General features: G+C 38.6%; 2 protein-coding genes across 3 annotated transcripts in view; one reads left to right on the forward strand and one right to left on the reverse strand.

Moving 5' to 3' along the window:
• Window positions 1–425: 425 nt before the first annotated feature.
• LOC130915113 (dendritic cell-specific transmembrane protein) lies at window positions 426–5,472 on the forward strand. The gene is made up of 3 exons (XM_057834893.1): window positions 426–1,754; window positions 4,277–4,612; window positions 4,701–5,472. The coding sequence occupies exons 1-3, from the start codon at window positions 621–623 to the stop codon at window positions 4,749–4,751; spliced, it is 1,521 nt and encodes a 506-aa protein (XP_057690876.1). The 5' UTR covers window positions 426–620; the 3' UTR covers window positions 4,752–5,472.
• Window positions 5,473–8,590: 3,118 nt separating this feature from the next.
• Window positions 8,591–17,630, reverse strand: part of dpys (dihydropyrimidinase) — a 28,253-nt gene continuing 19,213 nt past the window's right edge. For both annotated transcript variants that reach the window (XM_057834895.1, XM_057834894.1), the window contains 2 exons: window positions 13,514–13,721; window positions 8,591–10,949 (listed from right to left, as the gene is read on the reverse strand). In XM_057834895.1, the coding sequence (XP_057690878.1) occupies window positions 10,884–10,949; window positions 13,514–13,721 (274 nt within the window). In that variant the 3' untranslated portion in view covers window positions 8,591–10,883. The remainder of the gene's footprint in view (window positions 10,950–13,513; window positions 13,722–17,630) is intronic.

Raw genomic sequence — 17,630 nt, forward strand, 5'->3', positions numbered from 1 at the left:
TTTAGCATCTCTGTAACTTGGCCCTTCTGCTAGTGTCTGCCTGGTGTTATTATTCTTTTTATTGTACATCTTAACTAATTAATTAGTAGCATCTGTACTTATTTCATTTTAAATTTAATTTTATGTTTCTTAATCCCTTTTATTCTAGCACTTTTTTTTTACCATTTTGCACCTTATACTTTTTATTCTTGCTGTTGTGTTGTTATGGGCACTGGAAACTAATTTCCCTGAGGGAATTCTCCCAAGGGATGAATAAAGTTTATTGAATTGAATTGAATTGAAATGTACACTGATGAATTACACATATTTACAATACAATATTTAAACATTGTTTCAGCAATTTATCCGGTTGATGTTTGGAGGACTGATAACATTAGGTTACATTAGGTTTTTATCATAAATTTGCTAGAACAACTTTTTAAGAATGAAAAAAAGAACAAATGTCATTCAGTCCATGTCAAACCCCCCATGTTCACCTCATATTTGTTACTTCCGTCTTCTTTTTTTGAGGAAAAAAAATGCAGATGACTGTACAGTATTATGACAAATGACTGAGGTTAGTAACCACATCCTGTTCCAGCATTATTTAAGGCAAAAGCCAACAACACACATATTAATAGATGCCTGCACTTCAGGCTTGTACTACAAAAACAACCTTATACACAGCAAATCTAAATAGTCTCACTCCAGAGCTCTTTGTCAGCATTCCTGGGACTGAGGACATGACGCTCATCAAAGGCCTGATTGACTTAGGGACTTTAGCTGTGGATGTTTTCACTAGCGGTAATAGAGAAGGTTCCAGGAGAACTACTGTCCTCGTCTTCACATGTGTTTTTCCAAGCGTCATGCTCAGCGTCTTACTGTTCCTGTACCTCCTCTCTACTTTGACTTGTGGCCCAGCCGTGTCTGCGGGAATTGCTGTCCTCCATGGGGTGGTGCTGACATTTGCCCTTTTCCTGTCACAGAGAATACGATGCATTTTTACCCTATTTGTCATATCCCTTTTCACCAAGAAGAGTCGAAGTCTGCTGCTAACCGCTGGGACAAGTGTAGTTGTTCTCGGGAATATCCGCAACACTTTGGAGAACCTCACATGCTTGGTCGGGAGCATGATTTGTAACCTGAGGGCCAAGAAGGCGTCCGTCATTGCTCCCTTTAGAAACTATGTGGACATGTTGAAATGGCTAGCTAATATATTGCAAGGGGTGACAGATCTCAAGGTAGTCAACCTGGACTCCCAGCTGAAGATTTCACCCAAAGTGGACTTGGAACATTTTCGGGAGAGACTCAACCAAGCAGAATTAATGCTTAATCAAAGTGTCAAATATGCAGTGACCTTTATAAACACGGTCTCCTCTATGAAGGAACGTGTTTATCCTACCGCCAGCTTCCTGGTGCTCATGATCTTTATAGCCTTGCACATAAGAAATTACTGCAGTGATAAGAAGTACAAAAATAACTTTATCAGCAAGCAATTCATTCATTTTGACGAGAAGCAGAAGGCGGAAGGAAAACAGCACGTGCTTCCTCTCACATCAGACGAGGAGAAGCTTTACCCTTCTCTTCCTTCCATCCGTCCCACCGCCCGTGAAGGAAAAGCTCTCTTGAAATTTGGCATCCCAATAATATCCCATTTGGTTGCTTGGGCGATATTTATAACTGTGGATGCTTTGTTCTACTATTTTGTTGCCATTATTACAACCAAGCTATCAGAGATGGAACCATTCCACGTCCCTCTGCTCATGAGTCTCAAAGTAAGTCCTTTGATCAAACGATTGACACTGGATGAATTATATGCTTTGCAAAAACTGTTTTGATTACACAAACTTTAACAAAAATGATTATTGTAGCAAAAATGCTTACCTTTTCTACTGTTTGGTGCTGTTAACAATATGGTGGGTTTTAAAAGTATTTTTCTATGGAAACCACTAGTGGCAAAGGCCAACAACAACAGCTACTATTTCATTTCATTTTTTTCCTCTCCACATTTTGATTCATGTTTTAAGATGATTGTTTGGCAGCTCCTCTATCCCCGACAGCTGTCTCATTGTGATGGATTTGAACACCCACTCTGGGAACCCAAATGGTTCTGTGCCCTATAAGAAGCAGGTCTCATTTTAATGTTTGGGGTAAAGATAAATTTATTTAAATTACTGAATTAATTGCAGTTTACTATTCAAACAGCACGAAAACTTTGTCAGTCAAAATCAGTGTTGGTGTTTTTTGACACACAGTGATCCCTCGCTCGCGCTTCAAACTTCGCGCCCTCAGTCCATCGCGGATTTTTTTCAATTAAAAATGAATACGGTTTTTTATTATAAAAATGTTAAGATATACTGTATGCCTATATACATGTACAAATCATGATATTCTTTTATATATATCTTAATTATATTATAATTATTACATTTGCAGTGCTTAAAAACTATCTGATAAAATATACAGTGGTATGAAAAAGTATTTGAACCTTTTGGAATTTCTCACATTTCTGCATAAAATCATCATGAAATGTGATATGATCTTTGTCAAAATCTCACAGATGAAAAAAACTGTCTGCTTTAACTGAAACCACCCAAACATTTATAGGTTTCCATATTTTAATGAGGAAGGTAGTATGCAAACAATGACAGAAGGGGAAAAAGTAAGTGAACCATCACATTTAATATTTTGTGCACCCCTCTTTGGCAGCAATAACTTCAACTAGACACTTCCTGTAGCTGCAGCTCAATCTGGCACATTGATCAGGACTAATCTTGGCCTATTCTTTTCTACAAAACTGTTGTAGTTCAGTCAGATTCCTAGGATGTCTGGCATGAATCATTCTCTTTAGGTCATGCCAAAGCATCTCATTGGGGTTCAAGTCTGGACTTTGACTTGGGCACTCCAGAACGTGTATTTTGTTCTTGTGAAACCATTTTGAAGTTGATTTGCTTCTGTGTTTTGGATCAGTCTTGTTGGAGTATCCATCCTCTTTTTTACCTTCAACTGTCTGACAGACGGCCTCAGGTTTTCCTGCAAAACATCCTTATAAATTTTTGAATTCATTCTTCCATTATTGATTGCAAGTTGTCCAGGCTCTAAGGCAGCAACATCCCCAAATTATGAACCTCCCTCCACCATACTTCACGGTGGGATGAGGTGTTGATGTCGGTGAGTTGTTCCCTTTTTCCTCCACACATGATGTTGTGTGTTACTCCCCAAAAAATCAACTTTGTTTTCATCAATCTACAAAATATTTTGCCAAAGGTTCTGTGGAGTGTCCAAGTGCCTTTTTGCAAACATTAAACGAACAACAATGTTTTTTTTAGACAGCAGTAGCTTTCTCTGTGGATTTCTCCCATGAACTCCATTCTTAGCCATAGTTTTACATACTTGAAAGATACATCTCCTGGATGCACTGGGACACATCATCAGTGATGTATCTAGGATTCATTGGGTGTTTCGGGTCTCACAACATCAGACACCCTCGTCCTAGCGACCCAGCCGGGGTGGATCAAGTCCCGGCTTGTGTCCCAGTAGCAACCCACGGATCTGCCCTCTTCAACCACAACCACCTTGTGGCTTTCTCTGCAGCTTCACTTGCAGACTGAATGGCCCTTTTCTTGGCCACCCCTGTGATTCCCAGGCGGTCAAGGACTTTACAGAGGGAGCGTCCTGCGAAGCCTCGACAGCCGACTTCTATGGGCTATAGTTGATGTGTGCACTGAGATATTAGACTGTACCAGTGATTTCTGTAAGTCTTTAGCAGACACTCAAGGGTTCTTTTTTTACCTCTCTGAGTATTCTGCACTGGACTCTGCGTCATCTTTGGTGGACGGGCACTCCTTGGGAGAGAAGCAACAGTACCAAACTCTCTCCATTTGAAGACAGCTTCTCTGACTATCAATTGATGAAGATCCAGACTTTCAAAGATGGTTTTGCATCCTTTCCCCACTTTATCCAAAATCAACAATCCTTGATCGCAGGTCCTCAAACCGCTCTTTTGACCGAGCCTTGATGCATTAACCGCGAAAAACGAGGGCTCACTGTATGGAGGAATTATTGTTCTAAAACCTTAGGTCTGTTCAATTTTGGTTCGGTGTATATACTCTCTATACATATCTACACCCATACACAAAGTATATATATAATATGGTTGATCAAAAAAAAATATTCATTACCTACTCTGAATGTTTACAGTTGACTCCCACCCTTAACTGTACAGCAAAATAGTTTGGATAATATACAGTACTACTTTAAGCATCAAAGATCCTAACCATGATCGTTCTTTTTTCAGGGTGTTGCAACCTTAATTGGAGTACAGCTGGGTGAGGAGAACCACCAAAAGGACTTTTCCTATTCCGTGACGTTGTTTGAGAAGCAATGCCTCCCCAAACCCAAACTGTTGCTCAACAACACCCTCATCCCACTGGCTGCTATCCTGCTGACCTTGCTCATTATGGCCCCACTTGCGGCCAAGGCGGTCCAGATCAGGCTCATGGTTTGTGAGAAATTCTACTGCATAGCTGCAGAGGAGAGGATCAAGTACTTGCATGGAAAAATTCTGAGGAAGAGGTTAAAAAGGAGCAAGGATAAAGAAAACAGAAAGACTTTTACGTCACTCCTCACTAAGGTATGGGTTCACACCAATGCGTAATTGGGAGAAACAATGCTGAGGTTGCATGTTGAATCTTTTTTTTTTTTTTTTCTTCACATTGCAGCCACACTTCTGGTGTCCATTGCTCTTCCCAGAAGAGGACAACATTGTGTGATCAAGGTTTTCCCACTGCACAATTCAAGTGTTGCTGTTGGAAATTCAAGCCCTAAAACTGACAGTTATGTGAACACTTTGTGCACACTTTTTTGTGCATAAATCTGTGATTATTATATTTAAGTGTGATGTGATACATTGTGGTGACCATGGATGTGTAGTTTTTGGTAAAAAAAAAAAAACATTGTACATTCTTTTTTATATCAAAATAATTTAAATTATTACCTTTATGGAGTAGAAATATATGATTTGTGTCTAGGTGAAACACTACGAACAACTGACAAAACACAAATTGATGATCGCATGATCAATGATTCACCAAATAAAAATGTACTCTGTTTCATGAAAGAGAAATCATAGACACAATAAATCGTGTTCATTATAATACTAGCAGTTTCCTCTTGAGACTCTTTCACAAACCAATCCAAAGCAAAACATGTTTTAATAAGCCAAAATAAGGATGCCTTATCTGAATGTGTACTGTATCTGATGCATGTGGGCGCACGCGTGTGCACAGACAGGAACTGTGTACTTACATAATCCAAGACAGATGTCCCTTGCATGTGCAGTGAACAGCACAGCACTCCTTCCACTTGCACAGTCTTGTCACTATGCATTGACATCATACAGGTGTTTCATAGAATAAGAACTTTCCAATTTTCGTACGGCTGATAATGATCATTTCATTTTCAATATATGAAAAAACAGAAACACTGAGCTCAACTGAGTACCTTTGCAAATACGTACAATAACTCATATTTGGTGTTACAGTGATGACTTCTAGAAAAAAAAAATGTTTACTGTATTGATTCTATTAAATGGGTTAGTAAACAGGACCTTTAAATAACTTACAGTACTATTTCCTTCCTAAGCGGTACCATCATTTCCATGGCCAATAGTAAGAGGAAGTGGTGCAGGCAGCTGAATTAAGAGCGGGCCGTGTGTGAGTCACACGCTGCCACTGACCCGTGAGGCAACCTGATAATCTCACATTATGTCTCAAAGGGCCCTGTGGCAGAAAAACACGTCAGCACGCCAGCCGCCAGCAAGCTCCCACATGATGCTCACCGACAGCCGCAGACCTTTTCACAGACGTAGGGAAGAACTGTGCTCCATTTTTGGGCATAGATGAAGTGGATATGTAAATATACCATCCTTCTGAGTATGCAAATGGAGAGTCATTGTGGGTCAAAAGACCTCATCACTGTCAGTCTACTGGCTTCTCCAGTCTATGAAATGACCCTTGTGAAGTTGGCCCCCCATCAGAAGTAAATTTATGGAAAAATTATGTCATTCGTTTGTGCTAGGTTTGTGCTGAAAATTTTTTGTTTGTGCTACTATCATTTTTGAGATGTTAACAATCCTTTTATAAGTGAATCTAAGGTCAACCAGCCCTTCAATTTTGATTAAAAATGCCTAAAAATTGTGTCAGTCGTTGTGCTGTAAAACTTTCCATTTGTGCTGCTATCGTTTTTGAGATACAGTGGTACGAAAAAGTATCTGAACCTTTTGGAATTTCTCATATTTCTGCATAAAACCACCATCAAATGTGATCTGATATTTGTCAAAATCAAACAGATGGAAAAACAGTGTCTGCTTTAATGAAAACCAACCAAACATTTATGGGTTTTCATAGCTGAAAGAGGATAGTAAGCAAACAATGACAGCAGGGGGGAAATAAGTAAGTTAACCATCACATTTAATAGTTTGTCGCCTCCCATTTGGTAGCAATAACTTCAACCAGACGCTTCCTGTAGCTGCAGATCAGTCTGGTACATCGATCAGGACTAATCTTGGCCCATTCTTCTCTGCAACACTGCTGTAGTTCAGTTAGATTCCTGTGATGTCTGGCATGAATTGCTGTCTTTATGCCACAGCATCTCAACGGGTTTCAAGTCTGGACTTTGACTTGGCCACTCCAGAATGTGTATTTTGTTCTTCTGAAACAATTCTGAGTTGATTTACTTCTGTGTTTTGGATCCATGTTGCAGCATCCATCCTCTTTTTAGCTTCAACTGTCTGACAGACGGCGTCAGGTTTTCCTGCAAAATATCCTGATAAACTATTGAAATCATTCTTCCATTAATGATTGCAAGTTGTCCAGACCCCGAGGTAGCAAAATAGCCCCAAATCATGATGCCCCCTCCACCATGCTTCACGGTGGGGATGAGGTGTTGATGTTGGTGAGCTGTTCCATTTTTCCTCCACACATGACGTTGTGCGTTGGTTTCATCAGTCCACAAAATATTTTGCCAAACTTTAGTGGAGTGTCCAAGTGCCTTTTTGCGAACATTAAATGAGCAAGTGTTTTTTTAGATAGCAGTGGCTTCCTCTGTGTAGTCCTCCCATGAACACTATTCTCGGCCATAGTTTTACATATAGTTGATGTGTGCGCAGAGATACTGGACTTTGCCAGTGATTTCTGTAAGTCTTTAGCAGACAGTCTACGATTCATTTTTTAACTCTCTGAGTGTTCTGCGCTGAACTCTTTGCGTCATCTTCGGTGGACGGCCACTCTTTGGTCGAGAAGCAACAGTGCCAAACTCTCACCATTTGTAGACAACTTTTCTGACTGTCGATTGATAAACATCCAGACTTTTAGAGATGGTTTTATATCCTTTCCCAGCTTTATATAAATCAACAATCCTTGATCGCAGGTCTTCAGACAGACCTTTTGACCGATCAATGATGCAAATCAATGCTTCTCATCAAGACAATTCTTACCAGGTGTGTGTTTTATAGTGGGCAGAGCAGCGTTAAACCACTCATCAGTGATTGAGCACACACCTGACTTAAATTGTTTGGTAAAAATTGGTTTCAATTGCTATTTAAGTCTCCTAAGGCAGAGGGTTCACTTACCAATTTTTCCTCCTTCCGTCATTGTTTTCATGCTATCCTCATTAAAATATGAAAACCTACAAATGTTTAGGTGGTTTTAGTTGAAGCAGACACAGTTTTTACATCTGTGGGATTTTGACAAAGATCAGATCACATTTGATGGTGATTTTACGCAGAAATGTGAGAAATTTCACAAGGTTCAGATACTTTTTCATACCACTGTATTGAGATATTAATTTCGAGTGATGACGTCAATCGCAGCAACTCCGTCGCAGCTGACGAAGCGTACCAACTCTCTTTATAACAGAGGATTGTCCCAACAACTAGCGTTAACGTAGCACAAACAAATGGGGAGCTACGAGTCACGTCATCAGTTGAAAGTATTCTCTCAATATCTCAAAAACGATAGCAGCACAAACGATTTTTTTTTTCAGCACAAACGAGCACAAACGAATGACATAATTTTCTTTAAATGTGCGTCTGTTAGGGGGGCCAACTTTACAGAGTTAATGAAATGACTCTTCCATCAAATGCAAAGGATGAGACAACAACTACAGTACATACTCTCAGCCATGTGCTTATTAGGTAAATGCATACTTGTGCAGTATAAATCATCACAGGACACTATTCCCAATTCGCCACATCCACTTTTATGATGAAGCTATTGATATTTTGGAATTTACCAAGTCAATAAAAATGGACATTCCATTTGATTTGCGTGGACCTACTGTAAATCCATTCACTCCTCACTGTATAGATCGGTGGTCAGCAACCCGTGGCCCTGGAGGTGCATGTGGCTCTTTAACGCTGCCGTAGTGGCTCCCTGGAGCTTTTTCAGAAATGTTTGAAATGGAAAAATACGGGGGAGGGAATTATATTATATATACTGTATGTATATATATATATATATATATATATATATATATATATATTATTAGAATATAATTTTTAGTTTATTGTTGTTTCTGAAGGAGGACAAACATGAATGCGACATGTTTATGCATATCATCTTTGAAGCCTCGTCACGCTGTAATCACGTCATCCACATGCCGCTTGTTGCTCTCATTTGAAAGTGCGGAAGTTGATGTCCACACCAGTTTTTTTTTTTTAAGTCAATCGACCAAGTAAAACGGAATATAATATCATTTGAGTTTTATAGTTTTAATGAACTCATAAATATGCATTAAAACGCTGCATGGACCATGTGTTTATCTCCATATTTCCATCATTTCTTGTCCTTTTTCAAAACTGAAAGCAGCACAAAAGACTACATATCCCAAGAGGTCAAGAAAGACGAACCTAATATGAAATGTTTTAATAAATTGCCGAGCGAGACGCCAACTAAGGAAAGGTAAGCATGCGAAGCGAGCAACGGCTGGTTTGATTGAGCGACCAACTTTGATAGGTGCGTAATTAATAGAAAACTAAATTTAGTGTAAGCTAATGCATTATTTCATTAACTCAAGGAAGAGGATGAGCCATATTTGAAAAAAAATGGCGTCTGTAAAAAAAGTCACGGATATCTACCTCTTAACTATCGCTAAATTGTATTTTTCTTGTTACTGTCACATTTTCCCCAATATGTTAGATGATAAACAATCGATCCAAACAAAGAAAAATTGGAAAAAAAAAAAAAAAGTTTAAAAGGGTAAATATATGAAAAAGACAATCCTTGATGTCTGCGATTTCTGCATCGCGACCCTCGTTATATTACCATGTTTCACCCATAAAATCCCTAAAACATCCATCTGTGGCCATTCACAGCTGTGTCTTGACACTCAGTGATACATACGACATGGAGTTTTTGGATCGAAACAAGGTAAGTAGGTGATAGTATCTCATTAAAGGCATGGCGTCTGTAATTCTGCTCTCAGGTGCTCTCACCTCCAGATAGGGTTTTGCTGTTTAAAAAACTTTTTTTTTTTTTTTTTTTTTTTAAATGCCCTCCTGTCCAAATTTTTTCTTCCCCCAGAAAATTGAAATTTTAAGCTTTCCAATGATGTATCACACGTGCATATCTGACAATTTTGAAATTTGGACCAATTGGGGGTCTCAGAGCGGAACTTCAAGTCACCTGCGTTTTTTCATATAGATATGTGTTCGAGAAGCTTGATTGGATGTACGTATATACTTATGATAAGATGAAGGGTACAATACCTAACCTCACAAAGAGATATCCTCCAAACCCTTTTGTGTTAGATGATATATATACATATATACAGTATATTTTTCTCACTATTTTGCACTGTGTATAACCTGTTTTGACCATAGTATGTGTAAAGGCCAAAAACGCCTATGACCTACCTGCTGTTTGTGTTGAATTGTCAAACATAAAATTATTTAATCTTATTTTTTTCTATTGAATGTTTATCCTAACAAGTTGAATAAATATTATCAAGTTTCAAAACTGTTGGTCAAGCATGTTTGGTTGTCAATGGAACATCAACATTACAAATTTTGAAAAAAGATTTTGGGATTTTTTTTTGTCTTTTTGGGTCTAAAATGTTTATTATAATTGGTCAGTCAAGAAAACAACAGTTTGGACATGAAGTTCAAGGTGTCCTGAAAAAAGGGACCCAACCTGGCCAATGTGAACATTTTTTTCTTTGAAATATAAAGGCAACATCAAAGGTATGCAAAATAGGCGTAGGTGTTAAAGGGTTAATATTGTAAAGAAGTTAAAGTTGAGGCAGCATCGTACAAGAGAGTACTAACGTGGCGTTACCATATTTCCTGCACTATAAGGCGCATCTCCGTATAAGCCGCATCTTTTATATACCTTTTATATTATTAGTGGTTGGGGTTGTGTTATGCATCCACTAGATGGAGCTGTGCATGGAATGTCATGCCATGGTTAACCAATATTGATCCATATTTAAGGTGCATTGGATTATACGGTGCATATTCGGCTTTTGAGAAAATTGAAGGCTTTTAGGTGCGCCTTATAGTGTGGAAAATATGGTAATCATGAAGGCTCATTACATATTTGTAGCCACCTCAGTCATTTTGATAGTAGGCTAATATAACCAATATAGATAGCATACATACAACATGTGCTGTCTTCATTATATGGCTTATTTAGGTTTGTTTTTTTTGGTCCAATATGGCTCTTTCAACATTTCAGGTTGCCGACCCCTGGTATAGATGAATAAAAATGACAACACGTAATGATGATATACAGCACTGCATATAAATGTTAAACTATTGTTACATATGTCATAGAGAAAATGTGGACTTGTTTAGCCACTGACGGTGTGTGCGCAAAGACACAGCTGGAGACTCAACTGGCTTTCATTTAGTGGCTTACAGAAATGACTTTTCCGTCATATGGCTTTCTGATCACAGCTGTAGGTTGGCCCACCTGCAGACAAAAGCCAAAGCAGAGAAAAGGTTATGTGTAATCTAAATGAACTCAAAGGACAGGTGGCAATGAGGTCAAATCACAACCCTTCATTTACCGTGCAGGACTTAGCCTTTTCGATATTAAACATTGTTAGTTGCCTTCTACAAAAAAAAATGGCAAATATTGAGATGTTTTTTTGAAATCATAATTAGCTTTTTGTCCCCCTATCCTCCAACTAAAAGTAGTAGTGCTTTCTCATTAGCTAGTTAGTCTGAAATACATTGTGAAGGTCCTGCTTGTTATATTAAGATGGAGCGGTTTAAAGAGTTCGTTCATTCATGTATGATTATCATCAGTGGTTTATAATATTGGATTAAATAATGACTACTCCGCCACCTCTATTAGATTTAATATTTCAACCAATGAGCGTCATATGATACTTATCTTACCTTAGTCTTCATTTAGGAATGATTACCGTAATTTTTCTTCATTTTGAATCCTGCGGCTATAGTCCAGTGTAATTTATTTTTTGATTTATTTTACAGTGGTGTCATAACACTGTCATAAGAGAGTCATAACTATGACATGACACTATCATGGGCATTACTGAATGATTATGACGATGTCATTAAGTGTCATCTTGCAAATTATGTCACTAACTCCATTTAATTCCAGCTTGGATCTTTTACATCCATTCAAAAGTGAGATAATTTGACGGATAACACTAAATGACATCTGTGATAAGAATTCATTAATGCTCATGACAGTGTCATGTCATAATTGATTGTCTAATGACAGTCATATGGTGCCACTGTTAAATAAAGTATTACCAAATACCATCACTAGCAATTAATGAAACAACTGGAACACTAACTAAAGAAATATTTACCACAGAAAATGAATTTTGATTGTTATTTAAAACTGTAGCGCTGAAATGCATGCTAGGAGGCATGTTGGACAACAACAGTGTTGACAGCAGGTGGCAGCAGAGGTTGACTGTATCCCCAAAGGGAGCAGTGAAGACCAAATAACACTTCTTGAAGGAATGAAGGTTTGCAGTTAATTGGTTCAAAGCTTCATGGTGATTCATTTGGTATTATGACAGTCGTATTATGCCACCGTGAAATAAAGTGTTACCGGTTAATATCTTTTGGTGTAAGTATCCCATAATACAGTGAGGACAGCTGCAGCCTATAGTCCCGTGCGACATATCTATGAACAAATGCTGTTTCCGTGCCACATTTGGTGGGTGGTGGTTATAGTCAGGTGCCCCTTATAGTGCGAAAATTACAGTAGGTCATTTAGGTGTGAAAATGATTAGGTCATTGTGTCTGAATGTTCATTCATTCATTTTCCAAGCCGCTTACCCTCATGAGGGTCGCCGATATGCTGCAGCCTATACAACAACCATTCACATGTACAAATTTCCTAGAGACAATTTTGGAGTGATCAATCAGCCTACCATGCATGTTTTTGGGACTTGGGAAGAAAGCAGAGTTCTCAGATAACACCCATACAGACACAGGGAGAACATGCAAACTCCACACAGGGAGGCCGGATTGAACCCTTGATCTCAGAACTCTTAGGCACTCGCGCAAACCACTCAGTCACCGTGCCGCCTCCCTTAAATATATTTTTTAATAATCATGTCTTAATATGTTTATCTTTTTATTTTGCTAAAATGTTGATTTTATTTCAAAATTCAACACAAGACTTCCATTTGGTGTATCGTATTTTTCGTATAAGGCGCACCTTCGATGAATGGTCTATTTTAAACCTTTTCTCATATAGGGCACACCACATTTTAAGGAGCAATAGTTGTAGTAGTATACTTCATGAAGCAGTATTTTTACACTGTATATATTCATTGTACTGTACAGTTGCCACGTTTACATGGAGCCAAATATTCCAATTACAATCGGAATATTTGTTCAAACCGAATAAATGTGTTCCATATAAACACCTCATTCGGAATGAACAGGCCCAAACCGAATGGAATTTCATTCCGATTCACAGGGGTGGAATATTCCTTTTCCCAAACCGATTAGAAGTAAAATTATATCATGTAAACAGGGAAGCGGAATGGTGTCTGGTTGCGTTCTTTCTGCACATGCTCCGTACTGACGTGGTGACGTCACTTGGTGACGTAAGTAACGTCACTTGCAACATGGCTTCCAAGCACACGCACAGCGCACCCACACAACTTTTTAAATGAACAGCGCATCATTCTGAAGTTTTGTTTCCACTCGAAAAGTTAAAACAGCAGCTGATCTGACGATCGATCTCCATGTTTTGCAACGTGACGCTTTGTTTTGATTAATCTGCGCATGTCAGACGGCAGTTGTCAAACGTCCTTTCGGAATAAAGGCAGACACATGTAAACGCTGGATCAGAATAGATGAAGTGACATGTAAACAGCTGATCTGAAATTTCCATTCGGAATGATTTGAATCGGTATGAATAAAAGTCAGCATGTAAACGTGGCTATTGACTCCTTGACTGGCAAATTTGCTTCAGGATGTTAGTGACTGCCTATTGAGAGTGGGCACCAAATACTGCTTTGTTTTTTACTCTTTACTGACCTCGTCCCTCTGCTTGATTCGCTTGTAGACATACTCAGAAAAGGGTTCTCTGTGGATAAATCTGCCAGAGCCAGGCGTTGTCTTCAGCTGTCCGTCCTCGTAGACTACTTTGCCCCTGGAAATAGTGATCACTGCTACTCCATGACACTCCATGCCCTCAAAGATGTTGTAGTCCACAGCCTGGTGGTGCGTCTTGGCTGAAATTTTTCTGTCAAAACATAAAGGCAAAAGACACAACATCAATACAGTAAAGTGACTGACCTTAACTTTGGGCTTTCGGCTTGAAGAGGGGTTTAAGAAATAGAATAAGCGGTGGATAGTAGCGCGTTACAGTTTCTCTGCTACATTTAGATTTTTTTTTTCAGTTATGCCAACAGTAGCGCGCTACCAGTTTCACAAATGAGACGTCGCAACAATAATCACATAACTCCATTATACCAATCAGACTCAAGTTTGCCGTTCTATGATAACGCCAGCCTGTTCAATCACGTGGCGTCTTTAAAGCACCGTGAAAAATTAGGTATTTGACATAGAGTGCTGCCCTACACATGACTCGAAAACGAGTACCGTAATTTCCCGAATATAAGGCGCACCCGTGTATAATGCGCACCCCAAATTTACTTGTAAAATCTAGGGAAAAATATTGTACCCGTTTATAACGCGCACCCTAATTTTAGCACCAATAAATAGAAGAATACAAGAAAACAGAGCTCGTGTACAGATACAGAAATGTCATTTTACTGACTGGTGAAACACAGCACAAGCATAGCATATTGGTAGTTCAAAACATTACCATAAACTGACAATATTTAAGGTAATAATACGATTTGACAACTTCTCCAGCTTACCAGAATCTAGGAGAAAACAAAACAGATGTGACTTTTCTTTTAAAGGCTGCTGTATAACTTGGTCGTTTCATCATGAATAAATGTTTCTTCCATGGATTGATACGGGAAAATGAAAGTGAGAACGGAAGTCGGAAATCCGTGAGAGCTCATCGCTATGACCACGACAGTAATAGGAACTATTGTTATTTGGGATTGAGTTTCCTGAAGGACAGTTATAGTTGACGGACACAGGAAGTCTGCGTGCTTACATTATGGTGAGAGTTGCGGAGCTGCAATAAACGTTGACTCAAATGAGTTCAAGAAACTAAATTCCGTGCTTTATGAAGAGCAAAAAAAGCAGAATTTAAAACAGACGAAATTATTCGGCCAATTAGAGTGAAGTATTACCGAAACAAAATGGTGACGTCACGTACCGTAATGGTCGGCAACGGGTCGCCGCATACGTTTCTTCAACACAACGTGGCCGTATCAATAATAAAAAAAAAAATCGGTTTATATATATATGTAATATATACATATATATTTCTGTCTCCATCCATGTAGCCGTTTATAATGCGCACCATGATTTTACAAGTTGATTTTGGGGAAAAAAAGTGCGCGTTATATTCGGGAAATTACGGTATTTTATCCTGTCTCTCAGTATTTATTGGGCACCGATTGACCATGGAAAATTAGAGATATGATCCTTTTAATTTCATAATACGAACTCTGACGGAACTATTCACTATTCCAGGGGTTTTCAACCCAGTCCTCAAGGCACACTGTGGGTCCTGGTTTTTGTTCCAGCCGATCCAGCAGAGACAGTTGAACCAATGAGGCTTCTGCTAAAACAAGCCACACCTGACTGCAATCAACTGATTGCACTTGTAAAACACCAGATTGGGGAAAAAGTGTTGTCATCTTGTTTGGTAAGAATGAAATCCTGCACCCACAGTGTGCCTTAGTGGAATAGGTTGGGAACCCCTGCACTATTCAACTATTCAAAATATGAACTGTTATCTCCACTAGAGAGCACTCATGCAATTTGGGTGAATGATGCTTCAGTTCTGCAGATTTTTTTTTCTGTCAACGGGATTAAATGTTTTTTTTTAAATATATTTTCCTTGTATCATTTTTCCTCTTTATTGTACATATTAGATTTTATTTTTCATTTCAATTTTTTTCCCAGTGATGCCAACAGTATCTTTACCAGTTCACCAATGAGACATAACAACAATAATCACATGACTCCATTATACCAATCAGACTCAAGCTTACTGTTCCAATCAATCACATGGCATCTTTAAAGCACCGTAAAAAATTAAGTATCTGACATAAAGCGTTGTCGTCAACGTGACGCAAAAGCGCAGATTTTAACCTCTCTCCCAGTTTTTATTTGGCACCGATTGATCATAGAAAAGTTAGAAAACCGGAGATATGATCATTTTAATTTTATAATTGGAACTATGTTTTCTCCACTAGAGGGCACTCATGCTCTTTGGACGAATGATGTTTCATTTCTGTATTTTTTTTCTCTCTCGAGGGAATTCAGTGACTTTTTTGGGGGGGGGCTTAATGCTGTTATGTAATAGGTTATACGGTTCATATCAATAATTTTGTGCTGAGAAAAAGAAAAATTATTGTTTAAAATATTAATTTAAAAAAATATATATATGCATGATAAGCAGTCACTCACAATGTTACTCATTACTTGAGTATTCTTTTCACCAAATACTTTTTTACTTGTCCTTGAATACATTTTTTAGATGACTGTTTTTACTCTAACTTGAATAATATCTTGAAGCAACGCTACTCTAACTTGAGTAAAATTTTTGGCTACTCTACCCACCTCTGAATATGATGTGTTAACCTTGTAGACCTGCTTTGAGTACCTTCATTTTGAGAGGCTCAAAACTATTCAGACAGTTGACCCAAAGGAGATTCATTAGACAGGTGTATTCACTGTAATTTTCTACTTCAACAAAATATAAGGCTTGGAGCTAGCGCATTGGAACTTTTTGACAGGAGCAACTACGATAAAGTCCAAGAAAAATTCATTTTTCAATGCAATGCAAGTTAGGCTAGGAGGAGAAAAAGGAAGTTCATGGAAAGAGAACAGTCTGCACTTGCGTCCCAAGATCTAGCCCAGCTAGTCAACCAAGTTGTACCACATGACTCTTTAAATGGACCTCTTCTCTTCACTAATACTCCCCTTGTTATGATCTTTCAGTCCAGTGTTGACGACACTTACATCTGCACATCTGTACATCTGCACACACCCAGCCACTCATTTCTCTCTACCATTACAAGCTAACTGGTCAGACCTACAGGCAATTAGTATGGAAGGAGACTGCAGTAAAACCATCTTTTAGGGGGGAAACTCAGAGAAAGGCTGAAAAGTGTTCCATCAACAAGCAGTTTGTAGTTCATCGCCTTGTTCTAGGCCAACTCCAGAGTGTTTGTGATAGAAATCAAAACTTTTCAGACAAGCACTCGCTCTGTAAAAGCTCTTTACTGCACTATAACCTCTTCTTTAACAGCAAAATTTGAAGCTTGAAGCTTTTCGTGTGAAGTCAGTACCAATTTCATATCACTCAAAAAACTCACGTGAAGTCCTAAAGTCATCGAATAAGATTTGTTAAAGATAACCACAATGAATCCACAATGACAGCAATATAGAATTGCGTATTTTAGGTAAAAAAAGGGCAAAAAGAAAGATTCACTGACTCCAATGCAATTAAGTACACTACAGTGTATCACAAAAGTGAGCACACCCCTCGCATTTCTGCAGATATTTAAGTATATCTTTTCGTGGAACAACACTGACCAAATGACACTGTGACACAATGAAAAGTAGTCTGTGTGCAGCTTATGTAATACAGTTAATTTATTTTCCCCTCAAAATAACTAAAATATAGCCATTAATATCTAAACCCCTGGCAACAAAAGTGACTACACCACATGGGAACTACATACATCCCTAAATGTCCAAATTGAGTACTGCTTGTCATTTTCCCTCCAAAATGTCATGCGACTCGTTACAGGAGTGCTGTCTGCATTGCCGCAGAGATTGAAGAGGTGGGGGTTCGGCCTGTTAGTTCTCAGACCATACGCCGTACTCTACATCAAATTGGTGTGCATGGCTGTCACCCCAGGAGGAAGCCTCTTCTGAAGACTGTACACAAGAAAGCCCGCAAACTGTTTGCTGAAGACATGTCAACAAAGCACATGTACATGTATTACTGGAACCATGTCCTATGGTCTGATGAGACGAAGATTAATTTGTTTGG

Source organism: Corythoichthys intestinalis, chromosome 4 (genome assembly GCF_030265065.1).
Source record: "Corythoichthys intestinalis isolate RoL2023-P3 chromosome 4, ASM3026506v1, whole genome shotgun sequence".
Taxonomy (NCBI): domain Eukaryota; kingdom Metazoa; phylum Chordata; class Actinopteri; order Syngnathiformes; family Syngnathidae; genus Corythoichthys; species Corythoichthys intestinalis.

What these genes read in the sequence shown, in the direction of transcription:
- LOC130915113 (XM_057834893.1), top strand. Translation starts at nt 621, where the DNA reads ATGCCTGCACTTCAGGCTTGTACTACAAAAACAACCTTATACACAGCA. An exon ending in CTCTGCTCATGAGTCTCAAA is followed by an intron (nt 1,755 to 4,276) that starts GTAAGTCCTTTG and finishes TTCTTTTTTCAG; the next exon opens with GGTGTTGCAACCTTAATTGG. An exon ending in TTACGTCACTCCTCACTAAG is followed by an intron (nt 4,613 to 4,700) that starts GTATGGGTTCAC and finishes TTCACATTGCAG; the next exon opens with CCACACTTCTGGTGTCCATT.